The sequence below is a fragment of the Peromyscus maniculatus genome, chromosome 1 (assembly GCF_049852395.1).
Source record: "Peromyscus maniculatus bairdii isolate BWxNUB_F1_BW_parent chromosome 1, HU_Pman_BW_mat_3.1, whole genome shotgun sequence".
NCBI classification, from domain to species: domain Eukaryota; kingdom Metazoa; phylum Chordata; class Mammalia; order Rodentia; family Cricetidae; genus Peromyscus; species Peromyscus maniculatus.
Genome location: NC_134852.1, coordinates 163,114,756 through 163,141,234, shown reverse-complemented (window position 1 = coordinate 163,141,234; position 26,479 = coordinate 163,114,756). Strand labels below are relative to the sequence as shown.

General features: G+C 50.0%; 2 protein-coding genes across 2 annotated transcripts in view; one reads left to right on the top strand and one right to left on the bottom strand.

Annotated features, from left to right (window-relative positions):
- The first annotated feature begins 3,356 nt into the window (after positions 1–3,356).
- On the top strand, positions 3,357–10,454 carry Zp1 (zona pellucida glycoprotein 1). Its single transcript, XM_006993828.3, has 12 exons — positions 3,357–3,579; positions 4,491–4,612; positions 4,937–5,300; positions 5,392–5,535; positions 5,964–6,151; positions 6,294–6,391; positions 7,825–7,952; positions 8,066–8,255; positions 8,349–8,493; positions 9,815–9,896; positions 10,003–10,107; positions 10,284–10,454. The coding sequence occupies exons 1-12, from the start codon at positions 3,408–3,410 to the stop codon at positions 10,424–10,426; spliced, it is 1,881 nt and encodes a 626-aa protein (XP_006993890.1). The 5' UTR covers positions 3,357–3,407; the 3' UTR covers positions 10,427–10,454.
- An 8,416-nt stretch (positions 10,455–18,870) lies between these two features.
- Positions 18,871–26,479, bottom strand: part of Prpf19 (pre-mRNA processing factor 19) — a 19,262-nt gene continuing 11,653 nt past the window's right edge. The window contains exons 5-17 of the mRNA XM_006993829.4: positions 25,645–25,786; positions 25,488–25,561; positions 25,334–25,396; positions 24,521–24,562; positions 24,349–24,423; positions 24,016–24,091; positions 23,742–23,851; positions 22,082–22,237; positions 21,807–21,876; positions 21,565–21,650; positions 21,180–21,350; positions 20,933–21,038; positions 18,871–19,362 (exon numbers count right to left, since the gene is read on the bottom strand). Of these exons, the coding sequence (XP_006993891.1) occupies positions 19,265–19,362; positions 20,933–21,038; positions 21,180–21,350; positions 21,565–21,650; positions 21,807–21,876; positions 22,082–22,237; positions 23,742–23,851; positions 24,016–24,091; positions 24,349–24,423; positions 24,521–24,562; positions 25,334–25,396; positions 25,488–25,561; positions 25,645–25,786 (1,269 nt within the window). The 3' untranslated portion in view covers positions 18,871–19,264. The remainder of the gene's footprint in view (positions 19,363–20,932; positions 21,039–21,179; positions 21,351–21,564; positions 21,651–21,806; positions 21,877–22,081; positions 22,238–23,741; positions 23,852–24,015; positions 24,092–24,348; positions 24,424–24,520; positions 24,563–25,333; positions 25,397–25,487; positions 25,562–25,644; positions 25,787–26,479) is intronic.

Sequence of the window (26,479 nt, the reverse complement as noted above, 5' to 3'; positions counted from 1 at the left end):
ATGGCAGACTGCTTGCCTTGCACCCAAACAATAAAAACAAAACATCATTCTTCTAGAAAAGCCTACTTTTCTGGCTGCTTTTCCCTCTCTGCCTCATCTTCTCTCCACCCCCGTCCTTTCCTACCAAGCCTTTAATGTGTGTGTGGTTTGAGGTGTTGGATTGCTTTGTATTTGTTTATTGTTTGTGGGTGGTTTTTTTTTTGGGGGGGGTGTATGTGTGGTTTGTTTGGTCATTATTGTTTGACACAGAGTCTTACATTACCGGGCTAGTCTCAAATTTGTTATATAACAGAGGGTGACCTTGAAATCCTGATCCCCCTGCCTCCACTTTCAAAAAAGTGCTGGGGTTACAGATGTATGCCACCACCTCCAGTTTATTTTGTGCTGGGGATTGAACCCAGAACCTCAGGCAAGCACTCAGTCCTATGCACCCATCTTCTTTTTGAGCTTGGAAATGTTTCTTTTTCCTTAATTTCTTCTTTTTTTTTAAAGATTTATTTATTTAATAACACACCTGATGCCCACTGAGGTCAGAAGAGAGTGTTGGATCCGCTGGAATTGGAGGTACAGGTGGCTGTGAACCATGTGGGTCCTGAGAACTGAATCCAGGTCTTCTGCAAGAGCAACAAGACAGTCATCTCTCCTGCCTGAGACCCTATTCTTGAAGTCAACTCCCCTTCAAAAGCACTCACTTCCAGGAGCTCCATTCTGCCCCACCCCACTCCAGGTGGATGCCCCTCCCTACTCTGCTTAGATAGCCTCTCACCCCAGCTTCCTCCAGCACAGCGTGGCCACCAGAGCTGTGCATTAAGTCATTCATTAAGTCATTGCCGCATATAATTCAACACACTCGTTATGGGACTCTGAATCTTCTTGCTCACCCTGCCAGATAAGCACAACTTATCTGCAATTCCCAAAGGAGAAGCCAGAGGCTTGGGAAAAAAATGACATGCCCTGGCCAGGTGGCGGTGGCACTCGGGAGGCAGAGGCAGATGGATCTCTGTGAGTTTAAAGCCAGCCTGGTCTACAGAGCGAGATCCAGGACAGGCTCCAAAGCTACACAGAGAAACCCTGTCTCAAAAAACCAAAAAAAAAAAAAAAAGACATGCCTAGGCCACAGGTGGGAAGCCATCACAGCTAGATTGCAGCCAGCCTGTAATCACATGCTCTCTGCAGCACAAGGAAACTGGGAACACTAATGACCCATGTTACTAGCCTTCACTGAGCTCAGACTCTGCTGGGCTTTGCATGACTTAGTACCCTGAAGTGAGGATACAGTCCCTCAGAGGATATGGGGAAAGTGAGGAGCTGGCCCAGCCTTAATACCCACCTGTCCATTCTTGTGTATTCATAGATGTTATCTCTTACAATTGCTGAACAGAAAACCAAGAAGACATTAATTAGGTGACTGACAACCCCTCACCACTTTCCCTATGATAATTGCCTTCTAAAGACACCAAGCATTTATTACTGTCAATAAGCCTGGAAGATACAGCTCCTGAGTTTTCCCAAATGACTATCTAGGAAGTCACATTTACCCCATTATCTATTCTTATTAGCTTATTTACTATGTTTAAGCACCCCTTATCTGAAATGCTTGGGACTAGAAGTGTTTTATATTTGTGTGTGTGTGTGTGTGTGTGTGTGTGTGTTTACTCATGTATGAGTAGAGGCCAGAGGAAGACATCTGCTACCCCGCTGTCTTAGTTTGGTTTCTGCTACTGTAATAAACGCCATGACGGAAAGCAAACTGGGGAAGAGAAGGTTTATTTCATTTTACAACAGGTCACAGTTCATCACTGAGGGAAGCCAGGACAGGAAGAAACCATGGAAGAATACTGCTTACTAGCTTACTCCCCATATCTCACTCACCTTACCCTTTTTGTAAAACCCAGGACTCCCTGCCCAGGGGTAGCACCACCCACATTGGCCTGGGCCCTCCTACATCAATATCAGCAATCAAGAAAATTCCCCTACAGGCCAATCTGATGGGGCATCTTTTCAGCTGAGGTTTCTTCTTCCCAGATAACTCTTACTTGTGTCAAGTGGCAAAAAAAAAAAAAAAAAAAAAAAAAAAAAAAAAAAAAAGGAACCAACAAACCTGTTTGATCACTCTATGCTGTAATCCCTTGGGAAAGTGAATCTGGAGCCAGGCTATCAGCCAGGAAGCACCAGCAATCCTTTTATCTCTGGTCCCAAGAGCAATGGGATTACAAACACCTGGCTTTTTACACAGGTGCTGAGGATTTGAACTCGGGTCCTCACACTTGAACAGCAAGCACTCTCATCCACTGAGCGCCTTCCTAGCCCCCCTATTATTTATTCATTTAATTTTTTTGGTAATGTTTGCATATTCACAATGAAATCTCCTGGGGATGGCATCCTAAACAGAAAGTTCATTTATGTCCCATCTACGTTTTATGCACATAGCCTGGAGGTATTCTTAATGGTGGAGGTTTTGTTTGTTGTTGTTTTTGAGACTAGGTCTCCCTCTGCAGTCCAGGCTGGCCTCAAACTCATGATTCTCATGCTACAGGCTCCCAGGTGCTGGGACTACAGGCATGTACCAATATGTGGACCTAGCAACCAGAATGTAATTTATACCACAGTGTGTGTGTGTGTGTGTGTGTATGTGTGTGTGTGTGTGTGTGTGTGTGTGTGTGTGTGTGTGTGTGTGTGTGTGTTGACTGTGACCCACCACACGGTCAAGAACAGATTTCCACTTTTGTCGTCATACTTGTGTTGAGAACATTTCAGACACTCTTGCATTTGGAATGTCACATTTTCAAACAGAGGATGCCCACCTGTGCTAGCTAACGATTAACTGGCCTAATCCCAGAGAACCCTCAAAGGTGCTACCACTTGTCTGATTGCTCAGCACCCACCACCCTGCACACTTTGAGCTCTTCCAGGAGCTGGGGTTGGATGGAGGCAGGAAGTAACTTTGCATTCAGTTCCCAGGGTCCTGAGGCCCAGGGCAGGAAGAAGGTGACCCTGGAAGACTGCCTAGGCAGGAAGCTCCCACACCCAAGAGAGACTTTGGAGGCACCCAGCCAGTAGACTAAGGCATTCAGGAATGTAGCTGCTGTCCCATAGCCTGTCTGCAACTTCTTGGTTAGAAATCCCTGGGCAGTCCCAGCTGCCACAGAAAACTGGGTGAGGGGTCAAGTGCAGTTTTTCTGAAGATCTCTGATAGACCCAGGATGGAAGGTGCCTTCCGCTGCCTCGGGGGAAAGAGTTTCTCCATAGCCCCTTGTAGGCTAAGCGGCTGCTCCCCCAGGTGGATCTCCTTTGCCCGAAGAGGCTGCCACTTGCTATCGGATCCATATAAGAGCCTGCCCCCCACCCCCAGCTGATAGGGCAGCCCTAGGAGTTGCTGTGGGTGTCTGTTGGCAGGAGCTGCCATCATGGCCTGGGGTTGCTTTGTGGCCCTGCTTCTGGTGGTGGTAGCTCCCCTGAGATTGGGTCAACATTTACACCCCAAGCCTGGCCTTGGATACAGCTATGACTGTGGGGTGCACGGCATGCAGCTGCTGGTGATCCCCAGGCCCAACCAGACTATCCGATTCAAGGTGGTAGGTAAGTGAAGGAAGAGGCCTGTCCCAACTTCCATCCCCAGTCCCAAGCCCAGCCTGCTGCAAGGAGGGAACTAGACCTCTTCCCTGGAGCAAGAGCAGGAAGAGTAGAGGCCACTCAGAGGACTGCAACAGCCAGCCTCTTGCCCAGTCACCACCCAGAGTGACCACAAGAGCAGAATTTCCCCGTCTCCTGTGCATAGGGATCACCTGTGAGAAAGATGGGTTCTGACTCAAAACTGCTGGGCTCTGAATTTCCAGTCTTATCTGTGGCTGAAAAATTCTGGGCCCGCAGACCACTCTCTGATTTAGAGAGCCCTGAGGAATGCGATTTAATGTAGAGGACAGGTGTGGGACATTCTGTGTGACAACTTGAATCTGCAGCTTCAGAGTCACATCTGTAAAGTGGCGAAAGATGAAACCCACCCCCACTTGCCCTGTGCACTGAAAGGGAAAGGTGAGGGACAATGGTGGGGTTGGCGCCTGCTCTTCTGAGCTAACCGAGTGAGTGAGCATCTAGCAGGGTCCCCAAGTGACTGCAAGAGCTGGTTAATAGGACAAACAAGCTTGGTTCTTTTCCTCTCCCCCATTCCACCCCTTATTGTATGTGCCTAAGAAAGTTCTGGCTCCTGGGGATTTCCAGATGCCTCAGCCAAGATCTGAGGATAACTAAACTCAGACTATAAGGTGTTCAGTCTGCCTGAAACCCTCTGAATACTCTTCACCCCAGCTACAAAGAACCAGGGACCCCTTAACCCCCTGCAGAAGTGAAAACCAGAAAGGGAAAGACACTTGTCTAAGGCCATACAGCCAAGCTAGTGAGCAAAACTAGCTAGGTCTTGAAACAAGCCTGCCTCTGTCCAGATTTTTAGAGGCTCTCCAGCACCTAACGTCCTCCCCCCTCCCCCTCCCCAGACGAATTTGGGAACCGGTTTGAGGTGAATAACTGCTCTATCTGCTACCACTGGGTCGTCTCTGAGCCCCAGGAGCCTGCGGTATTCTCAGCTAACTACAAAGGCTGCCACGTGCTGGAGAAGGTAAGGACAGAGTCGTCACACAAGTGAGGACAGAGGGAGCTTGTCCTCACAGTTCCTCGTGGCCAGAGAAGAATAGGGCCTCCGATGGGCCGCCGGGGAGAGGGTAGATGACAGACTAGGTCCTGAGACATGTCACAAATCGGCTCCCTCTCTGTCAGAGGTGCCCAGTCCCCATTGACACCACAGCCACCCCTGGGGGCAACCACTCCAGGGCTGGTGTACAGGTTAACAGCCAGGCTGCATGCTCTGGCCTCTAGCCCATCGCTCACCTGAAGTGTCATGTGACCCACTCTCAGCTGCTCGCTAAGGTCCTCTCCCCTGCAGGATGGGCGGTTCCACCTGAGGGTGTTCCTGCAAGCTGTACTGCCCAATGGCCATGTGGATATAGCACAAGATGTCACTTTGATCTGTCCCAAAACAGACCATACTGGGACTCCAGACCCTTACCTGGCTCCACCCACCACACCTCGACCTTTTACATCTCATACTCTTACCCCCCACCCCAATTCTGGCCACACCTTGGCTGGGTCTGGCCACACTCTTCTCAGCACATTGTACCCAGAGCACAGTTTCATCCATCCAACTCCTGCTCCACCGTCCCCGGGACTGGGACCTGCCGGACCCACCGTGCCTCATCCCCAGTGGGGCACCTTGGGACCCTCAGAATTGACTAAGCTGGATTCTGTAGGTATGTGGGAGTTCTCTGTGTGCACATGCCTGTGTCTGGGGCCTCTGGGCTCTAAGCAATCATTTCCTTACTGCTCTGTCACCAACCCTAGGTACCCATCTGCCCCAGGAGCAGTGTCAGGTAGCCTCTGGGCACATCCCCTGCATGGTCAATAGTAGTTCCAAGGAAGCCTGTCAGCAGGCTGGCTGCTGCTATGACAACACCAGAGAAGTGCCCTGTTACTATGGCAACACAGGTACAATCTCTCATCCCAAGCATGCTCCTCTGGATCCTGGCATGGCTGGGGAAGTCTCCCCTCCATCTAGCTGAATTGCAGGCAGTCTATGAGAGCCCAGCTCCCAGCGTGCAGACACCCAGCTGGAAGAGCACCTGCCCCAGGGAACTGTTAGGTTCCTCCTTACAGACCCTGACCTTCAGATCTCCAACATTTGTGTTAGATAAGTCACCGTTCTGTAGCCTTCATCAGCCCTTTGCTCCATCATCTCCTTCGGGCATTTGCTTAGGCCAACATTGGGAAGAAGTGTTCAGGTCCCTTGGCTCCTGGCTAGTGATTAAATAGTATTCAATATTGATTGTCACCCACGCGGCCCATCCCCTGTCTCTGCACTGGAGAGACAGAGTCCCACTGTTGTGATCTGCCTCTCGGATCTGCTTTTGTCCTAGCCACTCTTCAGTGTTTCAGAAGTGGCTACTTCACCCTGGTCATGTCCCAAGAAACAGCCTTGACACACAAGGTCATCCTGAACAATGTCCACCTGGCCTATGCCCCCAATGGATGCCTCCCTACCCAGAAGACAAGTGCTTTCGTGGTCTTCCACGTCCCTCTCACCCTCTGTGGAACGACAATGCAGGTAGGAGTGGAATTTGAGCTAGAAGTGAGTCCTACCTCGTGAGGGGCCTCACCTGCTAGCTACTCCTCCATCTTCAGTTAGGGGTAGGCTGCAGGCTGGAAATGAGTCCCATCCCTAGGGGGTCTTACTATCACCTCCTCAGGTGGTTGGTGAGCAGCTCATCTATGAGAATCAGCTGGTATCTAACATTGATGTCCAAAAGGGGCCACAAGGTTCCATCACTCGGGACAGTGTCTTCCGGTAAGTAGCAGCTGGGCTACAGGCCTGGGTTTGAGGGGTGCAGGAGAATTCAGCACAGATTTGGAGGCAACTGGGACAAATCCTAACCCTGGTATTGCCCAGCTGTGTGACCCTAAATGAGCTAATGTATCTTTTGGAGCCTCCCCTACCATGCGAATAAGAGACTAAGTACTTTGTGCACATCTGTATATGCAGCCCAGGTAGAGCCAACAGCAGCTCTCCTCTCCCAAAGAGCCCTGCCTTTGATCTAAGAACTAAGCCTTCAGCAATCGAAGGCTTCCCTTTCAGGCCCCAGGAAGGAGCTGTGGTTGTTGCCACCAGATTGACACCATAGATGAGGCGACTGTACCTCAGTGTGAAGCATCTGAGGGGGTGGTGGAGGAGAGAACTGGGAAAGGAACCCTAGAGGGAGAGAGGCCTCCTGGACCTGTTAGCTCAGGGGCCACAACCATCCCAGGTGCCTAGGGCGGCAGTTAGGGGTGACCCCAAGGGAGCCTGCCCTTGTTAAACCTGGCTTTGAGCTTCCAGGGCAAGGCAGCAAGCGCCAGCCAGTGTTTGCCAGTGAGAGCCAGGACATCAGCCGTGGGCTGTCCAGGGCCTGTGCTTGGGGCCATGCGGGTGCCTGGTAGCCCTTTTCTCCCCGACTCTATCTGCCACGGGCTTAGGGTGTGAGACTTGGTGTCAGAGCACAAAGGTCTTTTGCTTCAGCACAAAGTACTTATGGTCCAGAGATGGGGGCACGAGTCTGTAACATGCTTTAAGCTTTTGGCCACTTGAGGCGGCCAGTTTCAGCACAGCCTTGGGGGGTTTTGGAGGAGGGGGGGCAGAGAAGTGCAGGGGAGCAGCTGGAGTCTGTCAGGGTTAGACTAGAGGGGTACAAGGCAGCAGAGGGTGAGGCTTGACAGCTGGTGCAGTTACTACAGCGGTACAACACACCATCAGCGGGCAGTGGGCACGCAACCCTGGAGGCATGGATCGGTGACCACGTGGCACTCAGGCTACCGAGGGAGACAGTAGACATCGGTAGGCTTCCTTCAAAGACACAGTCCTGTGGCCTCACACAGTCCTCCCTAGAACCTCTCAATGGTGCAAAGGGGATAAATGTAGCTTGGGCGTTAAACGGCTTGTTCCTGGCTCCACCATCCAGGTCTTCCTGCCAGGTTTCAAAGACCTCAAGTGCCAGGACAGAGCCCTGTTGTCTTGATACTGTGGTACCTGGCCCTTAGAGTAGGGCCTGGTATAGCCAGCTCAGGCTGTCCTGTGCAGACCAGGTGGGCAGAAGGGCAGGCAGGGTGAAGAGTGATATCCACAGGCCCCAGCGATGCCTACGGAAGCATCTCTACGCTCTGCAGAGGATCTTACTGGGATGTGGTTGATTAAACAGGGTGCTCTGATAATGTGGCCTCCCCCAACCTCTCGCTCTTGGACTTCAGGCTTCACGTTCGCTGTATCTTCAATGCTAGTGACTTCCTGCCCATCCAGGCATCGATCTTCTCACCCCAACCACCTGCCCCTGTGACCCAGTCTGGACCCCTGCGGCTGGAGCTGAGGATTGCCAAGGGTACGGCCCCCCTCCCTCACCCTCACCCCCACCCCACCCACTGCTTTCTCCTCCTGCCTCGAATGCCTTGATGCACACAGTCCGCCCCAGGCTCACGAGCCCTCTCTCCACAGATAAGACTTTCAGCTCCTACTATCAGGAGAGCGACTATCCCCTGGTGAGACTGCTTCAGGAACCAGTCCACGTGGAGGTCCACCTCCTACAGAGAGCCGACCCCAGTCTGGTCCTGGTGCTGCACCAGTGCTGGGCCACTCCCACCGTCAGCCCCTTCCAGCAGCCCCAGTGGCCCCTCCTGTCCGATGGGTGAGTGGCAGCAGGTGACTAAGTGGCACCCCAGGAGGGCTTCCTGCCGGCCACACCCCCCTAAGGAGGCTTCTGGACTTCTCTTTGCTCCAGGTGTCCCTTCAAGGGTGACAACTACAGGACACAACTGGTGGCCATAGACAGGGCAGAGCTGCCTTTCTGGTCTCACTACCAGCGCTTCACCATCGCCACCTTCGCTCTGCTGGACTCCAGCTCCCAGAATGCCCTGAGGGGACTGGTAGGAAGCCCTTGCGTTCCTCATGCCCCACCCACCTGTTGAGTGGCAGTTAGCTGGTCACCACATTCAGCACCCTGCAAGCTAATGGGGGCGGGCGGGCGGGGGGTGGGGGGGAGTAGAGCTGGCTTCCACCAAGTACTGTGGACAATTTCAAGGGGTAGGAGGCAGGGTCTTTGGAGAGATGACTCATAAACAACTTGAGAGAAGGGAAAAGTAGCTGACGAGATGGTTCAGCAGGTAAAGGTGGTTATCGCCATGGCGATCCCTGGATGGAGCCGCATTGTGGAAGGAGAGAACCGACTCCCAGAATTTTCTCTGACCTTCACACGTGTGCTGGGGCATGCACATTCCCCCACACATGCAAGCACACACAAGATGAACGTTAGAGGGACACGGAGTGTGGCTACAATCAGCCCTCAATCTGAACGCCAGCTGCGGTATTCTCGCGTGGCCCCACTTCTGATTCTCAAAGTGATAATGGGTTTCTTGTTCCTCTGCTTTGGTTTATAACATAGCAACTTTTCCAAAAGATAAGAAAGAGGTGTTTAAACCTTAGGTTTTCCTGTATGGTGTACAAATGACATTGTCGGTGAGGCTAGGACAGTCCCACCCTTGCTTGATGGCACATCCTATTCATCACACGCTGTTCACAGATCTGTCATGTGCAAATCACTGCCCTTAACTCGTCGGGTGTGGACTGGTCCCACTGGCAGGCAGAGCTGAGGGTGACTCGGGGTGGCATCTCTCCCATCTTGCCTGGGTGCTGCCTCCTGAGCCAAGAGGCACTGACCTGCTACATGAAGGCACGGTGCCATGGCTGAGGTGGTCTGGTGCTGCCCTCTGGTCACCTCCCCTGGGCTGTCTCCTGGAAGCAGTGGTACCGTGGCTTCCCCCTCTGCCTCCAGGTATTGTCTTCAGGGGTAAGGAGGAAATAACAGACATATGGTGTTTGGCTCTGTGGCCAAACCTCACCTCCTGTTAGCTGGGTAGGTGGGAAGAAAACATCTTGCCTTCCAACAGTTCTGCTCCTAGGGGCAGAGGGCAAGCAGAAAACTGTCGCTCTCTTGAACACAACAGTCCCTGCCTGCAGGGAAGGTCTTCTACTGCAGGTCTGGGTTCTCAGAAAGAGGAAGATCTGAACTCCAAGTTGGGAACAACACAGTTTGCATCCCCACCAAAATGGAGCAGCTGTGGTCTTCGTCTGCTTGCCCATGTCTCTCCCTGCACTAACACAGTCCTGCACCTGAATCCCTCAATCCTGTCTCTGCTGCCAGCCCAGCTGCACAAAACTAGCCCACCTCTTGACTGTTTCTCTTTCTAGGTCTATTTCTTCTGTAGTGCCTCTGTCTGCTACCCTGAGGGGCCCGAGACATGCTCTACTATCTGTGACTCTGGAACTGCAAGTGAGTCTGGGTGGGGATGTTATTTGTTCTTTGATGCAACCTTAGACCTGGGGCTGACTCTCAGACCACCAGGAGCTGCAAGTCAGACAGCTTTTCTCCTCGGCAGGGCGCCGGCGATCCTCTGGTTACAACAGCACCATCCAGGCCTTGGACATCGTGAGTTCTCCAGGAGCAGTGGGCTTTGAGGATGCTGCTAAACTCGAGCCTTCAGGTAGCAGGGTTTGGGGGTGCCCCAAGGGCCATGGCCTTCTCTCTAAAAATACTGATGAAACAGGGAAGCTCAGAGGTGGCGTAACTCCACGAGATGAGGAACTAAGCAAAGATAGCCCAGCCCCTTATCTGCCGACAGACAGCTCCAGGTGGATCCTCTCCACCCTTCTCTGACAGGCTCCAGCAGCAACTCCAGTTCAAGACCCCTGTTCTGGGTGTTCCTCCTCCTGCTGGCCATCACCCTGGTCCTGGGGACTGGTGCCTTTGTGGGTCTGAGCTGGGCCTGGGTCCAGAAACTCCGGGAAGGCACCAGATGTTAAATGGGCTTAATAAACCACTGTTTGAAAACTACTGAACGCAGATGTACGGAAGTTATTTATGAAACCTGATGTGTGTCTTATCCAAGGGTGTGTGTGTTTGAGGGGGAACAGGGTCTTACTCTATAGCCTAGACTGTTTTTAAACTCAGTAATTCTTCTGCCTCAGAGTGCTGGGATTCACAGGGGTGAGCTACATGAGAAACTTGTTCCTTGGAGTCAGATACGTTCTTTCAGAATCCTGACCCACCGCCTCATTACACAATCATGTACCCTATAACATTTCATTCAACAGCCTGCCACCTCTAAGACAGTGTCTCTGTAAACTTGTAACAGGTGAGAAGCTCCTGTCACTTCTGATGCCGCAGCCACTGTACCAGTGAGATGTAGTGTCACAGATAGGCACAAGCTTGTGCTGAGTGTACACTAGTGGACCATATCCACAACTGTGCCCACAGTACACAATAGTTGATTCTAACAGAGGACTGTTAACTGGCTGACATATTTCCTATATTTTTGACCACTTTTTTACCTCTTAACTTTTTTTTTAATTACTGTACATGTGGGGTGCACACGTGGAGGACGGAGGACAACTTTGTGGAGTCAGTTCTCCCTTCCACCTTTACAAGGGTTCTGGAGAGTGAGCTCAGGTCATCAGGCTTGCACAGCAAGTGTGAGTCCTTTCACTGGCTTTTGCTGTTTTAGAGTGTACTGCTGTTTACAAAAATTGACTGTAAAACTGGCCACTGTTTCACTAATTGTAGCATCCCACATCTCATGTTTACTACATTCTTGACTGAACCAAAAGGCTGAAGGGAAGCTGGGCATAGCGGTCCATGTCTTTAATCCCAACACTTGGGAGGCAGATTTGTTTGTTTGTTTGTTTTGTTTTTTTGAGACAAAGTTTCTCTGTGAAACAGTCCTGGCTGTCCTGGATCTCACTCTGTAGAGCAGGCTGGCCTCGAACTCACAGAGATCCTCCTGCCTCTGCCTCCTGAGTGCTAGGATTAAAGGCATGCACCACCACCACCCGGCAGTAGGCAGATTTTTATGAGTTTGAGGCCAGCTTGGTCTACAAGAGTTCCCAGACAGCCAAGACTCATAGATCCTGTCTCACAAAGCTAAAAAGATTACACGGAATGATTGGCACAATCTGTTTTATTACTGGGGGAGAGGTGCACATATGTGGGAGTCGGATGACACTATGGGGTCAGTCCTCTCCTCTGACCTTTAAATAGGCAGGTGCAAGGGATGGAACTCCGCTTGTCAGGCTTGCAGAGCATTTTTACGGGCTGAGCCTCAGTATCTCATACAATGGGGACATCTGAGGCTGTCCTCAAAGCAAATCCTAACAGCGCTAACATATGCCACAGCCTGGCATTACTCTCTCCCAGGTCAGGGTCTGGGAGAGTGCCTCTAAGCAAGGGAAGGTGGTCTTTCGGACAGGACAGCACATGAAGAGGTAGGGCAGGGTCAAAGCCTGGCAGTCAGTTAAAGGCAGCAGCAGGGAGTTGATGAGCTGGCAGGAGCCTGTCCAGATGTGGGTATCTTCAGAACACCTGAAAGGTTGCCTTCATGACAAGAGGAAGCCAGAGGTCCCAGGGACAAAAGCATCAAACCTGAACTATTCAGTCACAATGCACCAACCAACCAGGCAACCCAAGGAGACAGGATTGTGGAGGCCCACAAAGGTTTCCTAGTGAGATCTGAGCTTGCTTTACCCAGCAGGGCTGCATTAGAGGATTGCTTGACCATGTGCATGGTTACCAGGTGATTGGAAAGGGTCTGCACTTGGCTGAGCTGGGGAGAAGTCTTTGCTCCACCCCTTGGCATTCCTATCAATAGCCCTTTAGAAGTGACAGAAGGGGCCTCCTGAGGCTATCCTGTTTGTTTCTCTCCCCTCTAGCCTTCTACCTCTATATTTCTTTTTTCCTTTTTTTTTTTTTTTTAAAGATTTATTTATTTAGCCCTCTGAATAGGTGAGACAGTCGATTGGCTTGATCTGTTTGGGAGGCATCTAGACAGTGGTACCAGGTCCTGGGCTCGTTGCATGAGTTAGCTGTTTGAAACCTGGGACTTATACAGGGATGCTTAGCTCAATCTGGGAGGAGGGGACTGGACCTGCCTGGACTGAGTCTATCAGGTCGATCTCAGTCCTTGGGGGAGACCTTGATCTGGAGGAGGTGGGAATGGGGGGTGCGCTGGGGGGAAGGGGAGGGGGGCAGGAAGGGAGAGAACAAGGGAATCTGGCTATTATGTAGAACTGAATAGTATTGTAAAAGAAAAAAGAAAAAGAAAAAAGAAAAAAAAAGATTTATTTATTTATTATGTATACAGTGAGTGTTCTGTCTGCAGGCCAGAAGAGGGAGCCAGATCTCATTGTAGATGGTTGTGAGCCACCATGTGGTTGCTGGGAATTGAACTCAGGACCTCTGGAAGAACAGCTAGTGCTCTTAACCTGTGAGCCATCTCTCCAGCCCCCTACCTCTATATTTCTACCTAATGTTCTTATCCCTCTCAAGAGTTCCCTGTCATAATAATGTGGGAGCTGGTCTCCCGCACAGGATACACTGCTGACTCCCAGCCTCCAAAACTAGCACAAGCAGAAATAGCTGGCAGCATTGGAGAGCAACAAGTTGGCCTTGACCCTGCCTGCCACTTAGGGGTCGCCACCAGAGGGGCTAGGACCAGGCAATGTTCCAGAATGTCATGTTGATCTGGGCTGGGAGGGAGGCGGGCTCAGCAAGGGGTACAAGAATCTGGAAATATAGTCATCTCTGGGCCTCTGGCAGGACATGAGAGTAACTGTCACAAAGGTAACAAATCAGTGGCCCTTATTTGACACAAGTTCCTGCTCCACTCACGGCTCTGGCCTATTCTATCAGTCTTTAAGTTTCAGTCAAACGTGAAGTCCCAAGTCTGACTCCAAGAGCATCTCTGCTTGTCCCTGGCCACGTGGACATTTTCGCTTGTTAAATGAGCCTTGTGTCTAGCTCGTAGGAGCAACTGTTTAAACCAGGTGAGGAGGGCACCTAGAATCATGTATGACACCAGCTAGCACTTTCAGGATGTTAGCCACTGACTGGAATTTTTCGTCCTCACACCCCAGTCTAATGCTTACCTAGCTTTTTTGGGTTTGTTTTTAGTTTTGTTTGGGTATGAGGTAAACTGCACAGGCCAAGATGCAGGGCTGGAAAAACTGCTGCCTTCAGGTTTTTCTAGAAGAGGCAGGACACCACCAAGGCAGGAGACCCAGACACCAGCCACACAGTGAACTTCCTTCTTGGGCTGCCTCCCAGCTGTGGCTAGCGATGGCATCCAGGTACAGAGAGGTGTAGGATATATTCATGAAAACCAGCATGGCTGGGTTAGAAAGCTGACTCCACTAACTCTTCCTCCTGAGGTGGCCCTAGGATTGACATCCATGCTGTTTAAATAAAGCATTGGCCTACAGGTGCCAACTGGAGTCACTTGGTCACTCTCAAGTTTAAAAAAATTTAAATGCCTTGCATCACTCTTTGCTTTTCTATTTTAAGGCTGTGTGTATGCCTGGAGGGTGAGCATGAGCATGCCATGGCATACACGTGCAAGTCAGAACAACTGTTCTCTACCTTCCCATGGATTCCGGGATCGAATCCAGGTTGTCAGACTTGCACAGCCAACACTTTACCCACCGAGCCATGTTGCTGACTCCTCTTCTTTTGTTTCTTTGAGATAATCACATCATTTCCCTCTTTCCTCCTCCAACCCTGCCTATATACACCCTCCTTGCTCTTTCAAATTCATAGCCTTTTGTGTGTACATTCCTAAATATATAAATACAACCTGCTCAGTCCTTATGTATAATGTGTGTGTGTGGAGAGCTGAACCAGCATCATCCCTAACTACATTCTAAGTATTCATCCTTATGTTCATTCCTTTGTTTGAGACAGGGTCTGATATAACGCAGACTGACCTGATGACCCTGAACTTCTTTCTGATCCTGGTCATGGGATTACAGTCATGTGTCACCATGCTGGTTTTACTCAGTTCTGGGTGCAAAAAAGCGCTTTCCCAGCTGACTGATCTATGTCCCCAGCCCTAGTGCCCCATTTTGTATCATTTTTAAACATCTGTGTTGTCTAGCTTTCTGTTGAACGAGGGCACATCTAATCTATTGAAGGAAACCAAGCCTAGCACTTCAGGTACTAAGTACTGAACACAGTTACATAAGCATGGACTTCTTTGTGCACTGCTTTCTAGGTAGAACTCCTGAGTCAGACAGAAGCCACATCCAGTATGCCTGTGGGCTGAGACTGTATGGGGACCTGTTCTCCCTGCCCCTCCATCATTCTAGATTTTTGCCCATCTGAGCAGTAGAAGCAGCCACTATTGTCTTAAATACATTTTTTAAAATTTATTTAACTTTTACTTGATGTACATTGGTGTGAAGGTGTCAGATTCCCGTGGACTGGCGTTAGACAGTTGTGAGCCACCATGTGGGTGCTGGGAATTGAACCTGGGTCCTCTGGAAGATCAGCCAGTGCTCTTAACTGCTGAGCCGTCCCTCCAGCCTCTGGTTCTGTTGTTAGAAGCTATACCTTTTCATAGCTGCTTGCATCTTATAGCCTGCTGGGTCTTTCCTCTCCGTTTCTTCCTTGTACACAGAGTGTTCACAAACCCAAGGGGCAACCTCCTTACTTCCAGCAACTGGCCACGGGCTTTTCATGTTTCATCTCTCTGAGGAAATCACATAGCCATAGATTTTCCGCTCACATTTTTATCTTTGGATATGGCAAAGACCTTCCCCTGTATAACCACAAACACACCCATTTGCCCTTTGGGGCTGTTAACTTGAGACTACTAATGGTTGCCCTTACTTTCAAATTACACGAGCATGTGATTTTTGATAGGGAACTCTGTAATGATTATTGAAATGGTATATAGATTCTGTCAATACCTCTGTATCAAAGGGTTCAAGGGCAAAACCACAGTAAACATGAACAACAAAGCTCTCTGCAACACTTTCCTTTGCTCTCAATGGCAGGAAGCATTTGGTATCTCAGGAAGGTATTATATTCCTAGATACCCAAAATCTCACCTGAACTGTGTGCTCAGGTGAAAACAGCTCCCCTCTGGCGGTAGTGGTGCACACCTTTAATCCTGGCATGCAGGGGGGGGGGGCGATATGGAAAGGAGGAAGAAAGAAAAAATCCACCTGCTTCCCTGAGCAGGCACCTGAGCCTGTGGCAGGCTGAATCAGACCTGATGGGGAGGAAGGCAAGCCAGCCACCCTTCCTGACCAGAAAGCAGGGCTGCTTATAGCTCATTAGATTTCCTCTTCTTGCTTTTGGGCCACAGCTATCAGAGACCCAAGGGGTTCCCTGCCTCTCCACACTAGACACTGAGGACAAATTATTTCCATGTGCTTTGACCTGAAGTGAGGGCTGACCAAACAGCTTAGCAGCTCAGCAGGTAAACAGATTTGCTGCCAAGGCAGCGGACCTGAGTTTGGTCTCTGGAACCCACATGGTGGTAGAGAACCAACCCCTGCAACTGTGTTCGACTTCCTTCCACACGTGTCATGATGTAAGGTAAGGGCACAAGCCACGTACACGAGATAAAAATAAAAGGAATACTTCAGAGCTGACTGCTACATCTCAAGGTGTATTTCACATGTGGCTCCTATCCAGGCATTCCTGCCAGAACATTTAATGCAAAAGGGCCTTTTCTGTTCCAATAATGGGAGATACCGGACCAGTCTTTAGAAGTAAACAAAATGCCAAATTATAAATATTTTTATATGCACTTAAGTCACTGCTGAACTAATGTGAGAGGGAAAAAAGAGAGTCATAAAGATGGAATTAAAATAAAAACAAAAAACTCTGGGAAGTAAAAACAGCTTCTATTTTGGGAACTTCTACAGAATTCTGACGATGCCGACATTCTGTCTAGAGTGCAGAGACCATAAATGAAGCTCGGAGCATGCCAAAGGCAGAAAAGTCTAGATGTAAGCTCCCAAGGAAGGGGACTGCAGAGGCTCGACCCAGAGTAAGGCAAGGGGGACAGACCAGTGCACTGAGGTGGGCGAAGAGGAGTGCTGCCCATATCGGTGCTGATGGACTAAAAAACCTTTGCCCCAGTAATGAGAAGTCTAAGTCTCTCCAATGTGTGCCGTCCAAATTCTTAGTATGGGTGTAGAGGGGCAGAGGACTCCTTCAAATTTCAGTCTTGGAAATTCTGCTTTATCTTGCCTGTTTTTGTTTGTTCGAGACAGGGTTTCTCTGAATAGCCCTGGCCGTCCTAAAACTTGCTTTGTAAACCAGGCGGGCCTCGAACTCGGAGATCTATGCTGAGATTAAAGGGGTGCACCACCACGAGCAGCTGGATTGATGAGCTCTAATCTCAGGCTTGTGGATGGAGAAGTTAGGTCAAACCTTAACACCACAGGTGTCAAGCACTGTAACTGTCACTGTCAATCATCACAAAGCAGGGAAGCAGTCTGCAGTTGCAGAGGGCCACCTTGTGTTCACTCCTCAAAATAGCTCAATTAATTCTCAGCCCTACCAGGTGGAAACCACAAACTCATATAGAAACTGATACAGACTCATTGTAAAAAGATGGAGCTGCGAGTCAAACCTGGGCTCATGAACGCCTGAGTAGATACTGTCATGACTCCCGGAGACCTGTGGAGGTCATCAGCTGCCCATTGCTACCTCAGCTTTGTCTCTGAAACTAGGCTTAAAATCCCAACTCATGGATGCCTTAGGACAAGATGCTTCTCTGAACACTCACCTACAGAACAGTGCTAGTACCACCTGCTGGCCAGGGGCACACCATGCAGGAGATCAGCCAAGATGCCGGGTTAGCTGGGAGCCACTGCACCCAAGTGACCTCCTTGGATGGTGCTTCAAGTTCAAGCACCATATAGACTCCCTGTCAGTCAGTTCCACAGCAAAAGGACATGGCTCTGAACATCCAGAGGCTCAAATGCTCAGAGGGTACAGTAAGCACCGATCCATTCCACAGCAAACATTCTCTTCGGTCACCAGGCCCCGTGATGCTCCTAGACCCTAAATACTAGGATTGGTGCAGCTGGTGACTACAGGAAGGTGGAGCCCCAACTGAGAGCTGCTTGCTTTTATCTCCCATCAGAGCACCTCCAACTCCTAGCAAGAGACCCCAAGACTGGGCCTGTTGACTGTCAATGCTCTCTCATACAAGTGGGTGGAGTCACTGGACCCTCAGCAGACTTCCAGACACTTGTTCCTGCACCTCCTGGCTATCTGTATATAATTCTGCCCTAACTGCACATGATCTCACTGTCCTGAGGTACTATACAAACTGGTGCACATAAAGAGGGGTGGCTACTTGTTTACATCTCTGGTATATGCCAGGGCTCCCCTCTGTGTACATACCACACACGTCACACAATTTCTGGCTTTTTTACATTAGGTGCTGGGGATCAAACCCAGCTCCTCATGCTTGCCCAGAAAGACTTTACCAACCAAGCCGTCTCCCCAGCCACTGCAATAGTTTACTGGATACACTTCCAGGGAGCAGCAGGCTGCCCAGCTAAGGCAGATGGTGTGTCTGTTCTAAGATTTTCCATCCTGGCAGGTAAGGGAAATCCGAATTCCCTGGACACAGGACTGCCTGGCAGCACATATCCAGAGGCTCTGTCTGTCTGTGGTGACAGTAAGGACTACTTTACCTGCCCACAACCTCTAGGTGACACCTCACTCGTCATCTGTTTGTGCCACCTCCCCTTCCTGACCTCATCTCTGCACACAGGCAGCACAGCAGGCTCCCAACAGCAGCTTTGCACTGGGATGGCCCTAAGGTGCTCCTGGGCACACCTAATAGTAACTTACCCTGGGACCACACTAACTCCTCCCACTCCACACCTCCTTTATCTCAACCGCAGAACCTCCTTTCTTTCCTTCTACCTACAACTTCCCTTGTCCCCAGGAAACTTCCAAATGCAGAGCAGCCACAGGGTCCTAGATTAACACCCCCCCCCCATGTTATCATCTCACTTTTTATTTTCCATGCATTAGCTGTCTCCACTGGGAACAGCTCTACTTCAATGATCAGCTGCCAATCAAGAAAATCTCTTTGGTCAAGCCAGCTGGAACCAGTTTGTATCACCTATAACTGAAGTACCCAGCAATCCACTGGCAGCAACCCACCAGCAGGCTAAGGCTAATCTAACTCTTCACCACCTTTCAGGTTTGTGAGAAAAGAACAAGCCAGAGAGCAAGCACAGCATGAGTGATAGAGGCCCTGGATACAAGGTCAAGGCCTGCCTGAGCATGGGAGACTTCTGACAAATGACTTCTAGGCTTTTACTTTACTTCTGCTGTAGGAGGCGGCTTCCTAATAGCCTGTGTCCCACACTGTGCTCCCTCCCCGCGACCTTCCCAACTCAGGGTCTCTCTGCCAGACAGACGCAAGGAGGTGACAATATTTACTGTGTGGATTTTTTTTTTAATGAAACTAGATCACTGCTTACAAAAACCAGCACGAGCCCTCCTGCCCCTCCCCTCACAGCTCCCTTGGCTCACCTCCCTGTCTCAGAAGAGCTGAAACAGAGCAGGCATGGAACAGCTGCCACTACTGGGGGAGGTGCTGGACTCCAACTCTGAGCATTTACAGGGTGACAGTTCCTCCATGTCCGTTCCCTAGGGCCCGAAGGCTGCATGGATAGCAGTGTTCCATGTGCCCTGGCTCAGAGCATCATCCAGAACAGAATGAAATGATGTGAATGTCCCCCCCACCAGACCTCCCTCCTCCTAAGGTCCCACCCCCAACTCTAACCCACTACTGAGATGAGGCCCAGAATTGTGAGAAGGCACAAGGCCTACAGACTGTAGAATTTGAGGCTCCTGTCCATGCCGGTTGAAGCGATGAACTTGGCGTGGTGCCCAAAGGCCACTCCAGTGGTCAGGCCACTGTGCTCTGAGGAGAGAAAAAGGGAACCATGAGAAGGCTATTTCTTCTCCAGGGCTGAACAATGACTTTGAATGCCATGCTGCTGGCACACATCCAGATGGTAAGGGTCAGAAGGCACTGTAAGACACCCTCCCGAAGCAGGGTTCTGTTCCCCACTTATTTGTAGCCAGCACTCGGCACCTGGCAGGAAGCAGCACTCAGCCTTTTGTTGGTGGGGTGCAGGAACAGAGGAATACCAATCACCTTTCACCTGAGCTTTCTGGGCAAGCATACTTCAGCTGGAAACCTCAGTGCCCATTTAGTATGTATATTTAGCTTTAGCTCTTGTCCATTAGCCTGTGCTAGCTCAAAGACGTCAAAGTCCAGGGCACAGAGCACACGGCTGGATTCAGAATCGGCAAAGCTGAGCTATCCTCCTCATGGGACTCAGCTGGAGAACCGGGGGGAGTGCCTTCCCAACTTAGGAAAGCACCCGGAGCTCCCCAACTCTGCAGAGAAAAGCCCTCTTGTGCTCCGGCTGGCCTAACTCAAGGTGATTCTCTAGCTATAGCTACCAAGAGTTGGGATTACACAGCTGTCACACCCAGCAGGGTCCCCTAAAGTTGAAGCTAGAGCTATGCAGGGCACAGGTGACTCCAGGGTGGAAACCCTCGTGTGCAGCGCTGTGCCAGCCTGACTTCTCTTATTACTTCTAGTTCCCTTAAGTACTTGTGCTGGGGCTTGAACACTTGCTACTGTGGGAACAGCCTCAACTCCATCTCCATACAAAAAAAAAACAAACCTACTAGAGCAATTTCCACCTTCTCTTCCTAACTTCATTATAAACTTCATCACTCACCCATGATAGACCCCAATAAAGTTCACAAAAAAATAAAAAACATGCCGGGTGTGGTGCTACATGCCTTTAATCTTAGCACTTGGTAGACAGAGACAGGTGGATCTCTGTGAGTTCAAGGCCAGCCTGATCTACAAATTGAGTTCTAGAGCAGCCAGGGCTGTCACACAGAGAAACCCTGTCTCGAAAAACCAAAATAAAAAAAACAAATAAATAAATAATAATAATTTTAAAAAATTAAAAATAATTTAAAAAAATTTCATTACCGCCCAGACTGGTTCTTCTTCATTGCTCAAATCAAGACCCAATACCAAACATACCATAAGACACTTTTAACCTATGGATCACATGCACTTTCATATAGAACCCCCATATTTCCCACTGAGTGTCTGAACTTATCCTTACGATTTTCCTGGGGCACCAGAGAAATTACATAATTTGCCCCTCAACAAACAACTTGGGAGAGGCCAGCTACTCACACTACTCACAGCCAAACAAACTCACAAATACTTTTCCTAGGCCACAATGCTCTACTGCCCCAGACCTAAGTAAAAGCAGCCTGGGGGTTGGGCTCAGTAGTAGAAAACATGGCTGGGTTCTACTCCCAGGACAGTACAAGGAGAAGCAAAGAATAGTTTGGCCATATCTAGGCCAAGCCCAGAGCTTCACCCCACAGTGAAGCTTCCCCACTTTTCTCTAGAGCCGATGTACAAGGCCCAGGTGAGCACAGCCAGCCTCTACCTGTAAAGTGAAGAATCTCTGTCCACTGTTTGCAGATGTAGATCTGGACATCTGTACCCCCAAGAGCCAGGTAGGTACCACTCTGGTCAAAGATCAGTGACTTCACCTGCCAAGGCCCAAAGAGAGGCAATTACACAAAAGAGCAGAAGGCACAGAGCAGCTGGGAGCACACAGCAGCAGCTTACATGAACTCAGAAACCACCAGCGGGTGAGGAGGAACAGCTGAGACTGCGGGGAGTGCACGCACCTCAAAGTTGTTGTCCAGCTGCAGTGTCTTGAAGTTCTTCAGCTTGCGTAAGTCCCAGAGCTTGACTGAAGAGTCATCAGCCGCTGTGGCCAGGTAGTACCCATTCTCAGAGAAGGCGATGCTGGTAATGGGGCCAGAGTGGCCAGGAAAGTTGGCCACATTGGTACGCTCCTACAGGTGGGGGTGGGCAATAAAAGTAGCACTCACTGGTCAAGACAGGAAGAAACTGTCTGAGATGTCCTGTGCACCCACAGTTCCTAGGTGACATCACCATGCCAGCAAACAGAGCCAGGCTCTCCTAAGCCTTGAGATACCCCAGGGCCTGCTGCCACACCTCAGCAGTTCCTTCTCCCTCTGGGCCCCAGAAGAGGCCTGCATGTCCTACCTTCAAGTCCCAGATCTTGATCTGGGAGTCCATGGTTCCTGTTCCAAAGATGAGCCCATCAGGGTGGAACTGCGCACAGGTAAGAGCTGAGGAAAGGGAGAGGGATCTGTAGTCAGCAGCCACTGTGGCCACTATACTGGTGCCAGTGGTAAGCACTATCTTTAGATCAGATAAGCAAATGACTCAGTCAAACTTAACATAAACTGCAAACAAAAGAGCTCAGTGCCTCTAAGGCCACTTACAGCAGCCAGAAGTCTCATCTGTCACCTTGGTGAGCACACGCCCTGTCTGGATGTCAGAGAAGGCCCAGTACTGGAGATGAGACAAAGAAGCCAATAAGAAAGTGGGTCTGGTGGCCTTCAAGAGAGACCCTGGTTCAGCACCTGCTGGCAAAGTTAGCTCCCACAACAGGGAATAAACTTTTCCAGAACTCTGGGAATCTGGCTACCCCCAGCAAGATGGTCCATCCTCCCAGGGTGAGTAAGCAGCCTCCTCAGGGCCCTGGCTGGGACTGCACCTGATCATCAGAGGAGCTCAGGAGATAGTCTCCAGTAGCATGGAGGCTGAGGCCTGTCACTGCGCTCTCATGGGCCCGAACAACCTGTACACAAGAAGTGTTTGGGACCGACCAAATCCTGATAGTCGCATCTGGGGATGCAGAAAACACCAGTTCCTGAAAGGAAAGAGACCAAGAATCAGAGCCCAGGAGGTGAGATGTACTATAACACTCTTTTCCATAGTGACAATTACAGCCACAACCACTGGCCACTGCTTCTCCTTCTAGCCCTGCCTGCCTGTAACCACCTAATTAAACGACAATGCATAAGAAAGCCAAGAAAAAAAATGCTGCTGAAATGGCCACACTGGGCCAAGTGAGATCCTCACTACCTAGCAGTAAAAAGGGCAACTGCATCCGAGAGCTATTTTTGACCCACTTTCAAGCTGGGTGAAATATGGCCAGTGCGACTGAGGGCCTGGAGTCCTGTGCCACCTGCAGCTAGTCTACTGTACTAGACGGCCCAGATCTGAGCAGCACTGAGCCTGTAAAGGAATATAAAGGTCATGCTCTCATGTTCCCACACTTAGACCTCAAGGGTAAGCTGACTGTCCAAAAGACCTGGGGCAGACAGAGAGCTTATTTTAGTTTCCCTACAAATTATTTCAACTAATTAGGAGAGTAACAGCCAGAAGATAAAAGCAACTATCCTCTTTCATTAACACATATTCATAAAAGCCAAAAGTAATACCAACACTAAATAAACAGGGCAATAATGCTTTCAATTTGAATTAGTTTTTCAGTATGCTGTAACTGTGGTGGTCTGAATAAGAATGTCCCCTCTAGGCTCATGTACTTGAAGCCTTATCATCAGGCAGTGGCACTGTTTTAAAAGATTAGAAGTGTGGCCTTGTTGGGGGAGTATCTCACTGGGAGTGGGTTGGTTTTGAGGTTTCCAAAGGCCATGCCAAACCCAGAGTGAGTGTGTGTATGTGTCTGTCTGTCTTGCAGATCAGGAGGTAGTTCTCGGCTACTATCCCAGTGCCATGCTTCCCACCATGCTCCCTGCCATGGAGATAATGGACTGACCTCTGAAACTGTAAGCCAGCCCCCATCAAATGCTTTCTTTTAGTAAGAGTTGCTGTGGTCATGGTGTCTCTTCAGAGCAACAGAACACTAAGACACAAATATTCCTCTATTTCTCAGTTCCTTAAGAGAAAGACTTAACTGGGAGGCACTTATCCAGCATCCCATGGAGCTGCATACCAAGCCACTGTACTTTTGGCTCAAGTCTTGAGACCATTAATCTCCTCTAATGAACTACCTTTCTCCTCTAAGCCAGTGGTTCTCTTCTATTTGAACTCACTACTTTCAACAGTCAACATTAAAATTAACCCCAACTCTACAGGGTCATGGGAACAAACACCTTTATTGTCTGTAGTTCATCTATAAAGGCTCTAGCTAGGATGCTTGTTTTCTTTACCTAATGCAAAATTGATGTGCATATGCTTTGTTGATTGCATTTTCTTTCTCCTTGGTTTGAGGGCCACTGCTTTGAGGTTCTACAAAGAGACCCATCAATGCCACTTCATCATGACAGCAGGGATTGGGGGAATGGTTCTGAGGCTTGAAACCACTGGCACTGGACGTAAGGACAAGAGTAGCTTTAAGAGTACCTTACCTGAGAAGGATGAAACACCACACTGGTGACCTTCTTGGTATGGCCTTTGAGAGTGGCCAGGATTTGCTCAGTACTCTTATCAAAGACAACAACGTTTTTATCTGCCCCACCTGGAGAAGATCCACAAAAGACAAAAAATGAGTCAGGCCTATAAAGATCCCTGTGTTAACGAAGGTCTTTCTGTCCTCCAATCAATGGCAAGGACCAGGGGCTTGCACCTTCTCTTGCTCCTGCCATCCCTCACCTTGGCCTGTCAGGCTGGGCCCAGACTCACCAGTGAGAATCTTGTTGGTGTCCGAAGGACAGAGGTCCAGAGCAAGGATCCCAGGAATGCTAGCACTGTGTAGCCCCTTTACAGACAGAACCACACCAAACCCAGTTACAGTCAAATCAAGGCAGGCCAGAGATGCACACAGCTCCTCTACTCCCCTTCCCCACACCCCTAGTATTCCTCCCCAGGCACCCAGCTTGGCTGGCTGCCTGGATGCAGCAACTCCCTCACTGCATGGCAAGACACCATGCCAGAGGTCTGAGCAGCATTTCCCCCAGCTCCTCCTGCTGGCCCACTGTGCCCTAGAAACAGTAAGGGCCACCTCCAGGTACTTACCACATGGGATGCCACCTGCCGGTACTTGCTGAGCTCCTCAGGTTTCACCAGCTCCTCAGGCACAGTCTTTCCTCTCTGAGAAAACAGAAAGCCCAAGAGAGCAGCAATGAATGCAGGCTTCAACTAGCCCCTCCTCCAAGAAGGCAAGTGCTCACACCAGGCATCAACTCACCTTCTTACGCTCCGTGGTTAGCACAGTAGCCTTGTCTTGAAGCTGTGGAGAACACAATTTTCTGAGACAAGTGATTTTGCATGGACAAAGCACACTGGGTGCTGGTACATCTGGTGTCACAATCATCACCAAAAGCGTGCTATCTGCCAAGCTATGTGCTAAAAGCTGACACATTTCCACTCCCATCTTTTAAGGTGAGGCATCATGACCTTATGGCACAGCCGAGGAAACTACATCGAAAGAACCCTCTTGCCAAGGTCACTAAAGTGACGAATGGCAGAGCTAGGAGGGACAGAGCTAGGCTGTTGTGCTCTGGGACCAAGGTCTAGGCTACAAACATGTGAGCTCTCAGATGAGCTGCTCAGACACTGCTGGACCCTACAAATGCAGACTATACATTCAGCAGGACCCTGGGTCGCAGTCTGGAAGCCTGCCCTGTCCCTTCTCAGCTCTGACTTGCAGTCCCAGACTCCCTGTCTTAAAATAACTTCTATCTTCTAGGCAAAACCCTCAAAGCCTGTAACAAAGTAGCTTAATATCAGCAAAGAACACAAAAACAGCAAGTGCTAAAAGCTGCCCTTCTTTCTCAGTGATTCGATCTTCCCTACAAGCAGCCTGCGACGTACACACCTCCCTCTATTTAGAAGCAAGGGAAATGAGACAGAGAAAGGCAGGCTGAAGTCAGCTCGTCAGAAAGCTCAAGTGGCAGTGCAGGCCTCCCCACTACCTAGTGTGAGGTTCTTACTCTGGCCCCGCAGCCCACGGCACCAAGGAGGACATGTGGCAGTCCCAGCGGAAGAGCGTATGACTCACCTTCTGGATAATTTCAGGGGTCATGCCCACCAGCTCACCCAAATCCATGGGCTCTCCTGCACCCTGTACAAAAGAAAGGGAGAGTAGGAGGAGTTCACAATGCCAAAGACACCTGTGTAAGGACAGCTCCTGGGGTCTGGAAGGGAACACTTACCACCACACTGGGCTGTGAGCTTGGCACGGCCTGAGGTACAATAAGACCAGCCTGTGGTTTCAGAGTAGCCAGAGCTGAGAGAAAAGATTATGTTAGAAACGGGACATTACAAAGCAGGGCCAGCAAAAGGTGGGGGACAGCGGGGAAGAGGTGACACCTTCTCGAGCAGCAGTGACTTCCTTGGTGAGACGGGCAATGACTCGGCAGGCAGCATCGTGTTGGTACAGAGCATGGGACAGCTCCTGGCGGGTTGTCTGCAGCTGCTGGCGAAGAGTGAAGCTGTGCAGCATGACTGCATCCTGGGAGAGAGTAGGCCACTGTGAGGACTGGGGAAGAGCCAGCCAACTCAGCCAGCCCTGGAGAAGAGGACACCGCCTCCTAGTCCACACTGAGACCAACCCCAGCTACTCAGAGTGACCCTGTAAGGCATGCAGGCTCCTACTCCACACCACAACCTGAACACACAGACAGAAAGAAGTGAGGGCTAGCTCCTCCCACCCCCACCTTTACTATGCACCAGCAAATCACACCTGTTAATGCCATCACTTGTCTGAATGGAAACAGTAACGCTGGTGTGGTTATTTACTGGCTACCCTCAGCAAGTGCAGTGCTCAGTAATGAAAAAGACTCCCTGGTGTCAAAAGGCGAATGTGTCAACTGTATTCTACTTCTTACAGAATCCAGACAGACAGGACTAATCAGTGTCCTATAGTCAGGAAGGCCAAGCCTCAGAGACTGAGCAGTGTGCTCAAGTCACAAAGGCTGACAGTGGAGAAAACTTTGGAATCCAGGTCTGCAAGAGTTCCAACAACCAGGCTCCTCTTTGTGCTGCCATCCTGCTCCTCACAAATGAAATAAGGCTGGCAAAAAATGAGGGGGCTGCTCAGTGGTACAGCATTCACATTAGCCCTGTGTTCATCCCCACAAGAAGAGTCAGGCCTGGTGGTTGGGACTTGTAATCCTAGGCACTAGGAGGCTAAGGAAGAAGGATC

Coding starts and splice junctions, on each gene's coding strand:
- Zp1 (XM_006993828.3), top strand. CDS start 3,408: ATGGCCTGGGGTTGCTTTGTGGCCCTGCTTCTGGTGGTGGTAGCTCCC. Junction 3,580..4,490: donor TATCCGATTCAAGGTGGTAG/GTAAGTGAAGGA, acceptor CCCCCTCCCCAG/ACGAATTTGGGAACCGGTTT. Junction 7,953..8,065: donor GGAGCTGAGGATTGCCAAGG/GTACGGCCCCCC, acceptor CTCTCTCCACAG/ATAAGACTTTCAGCTCCTAC.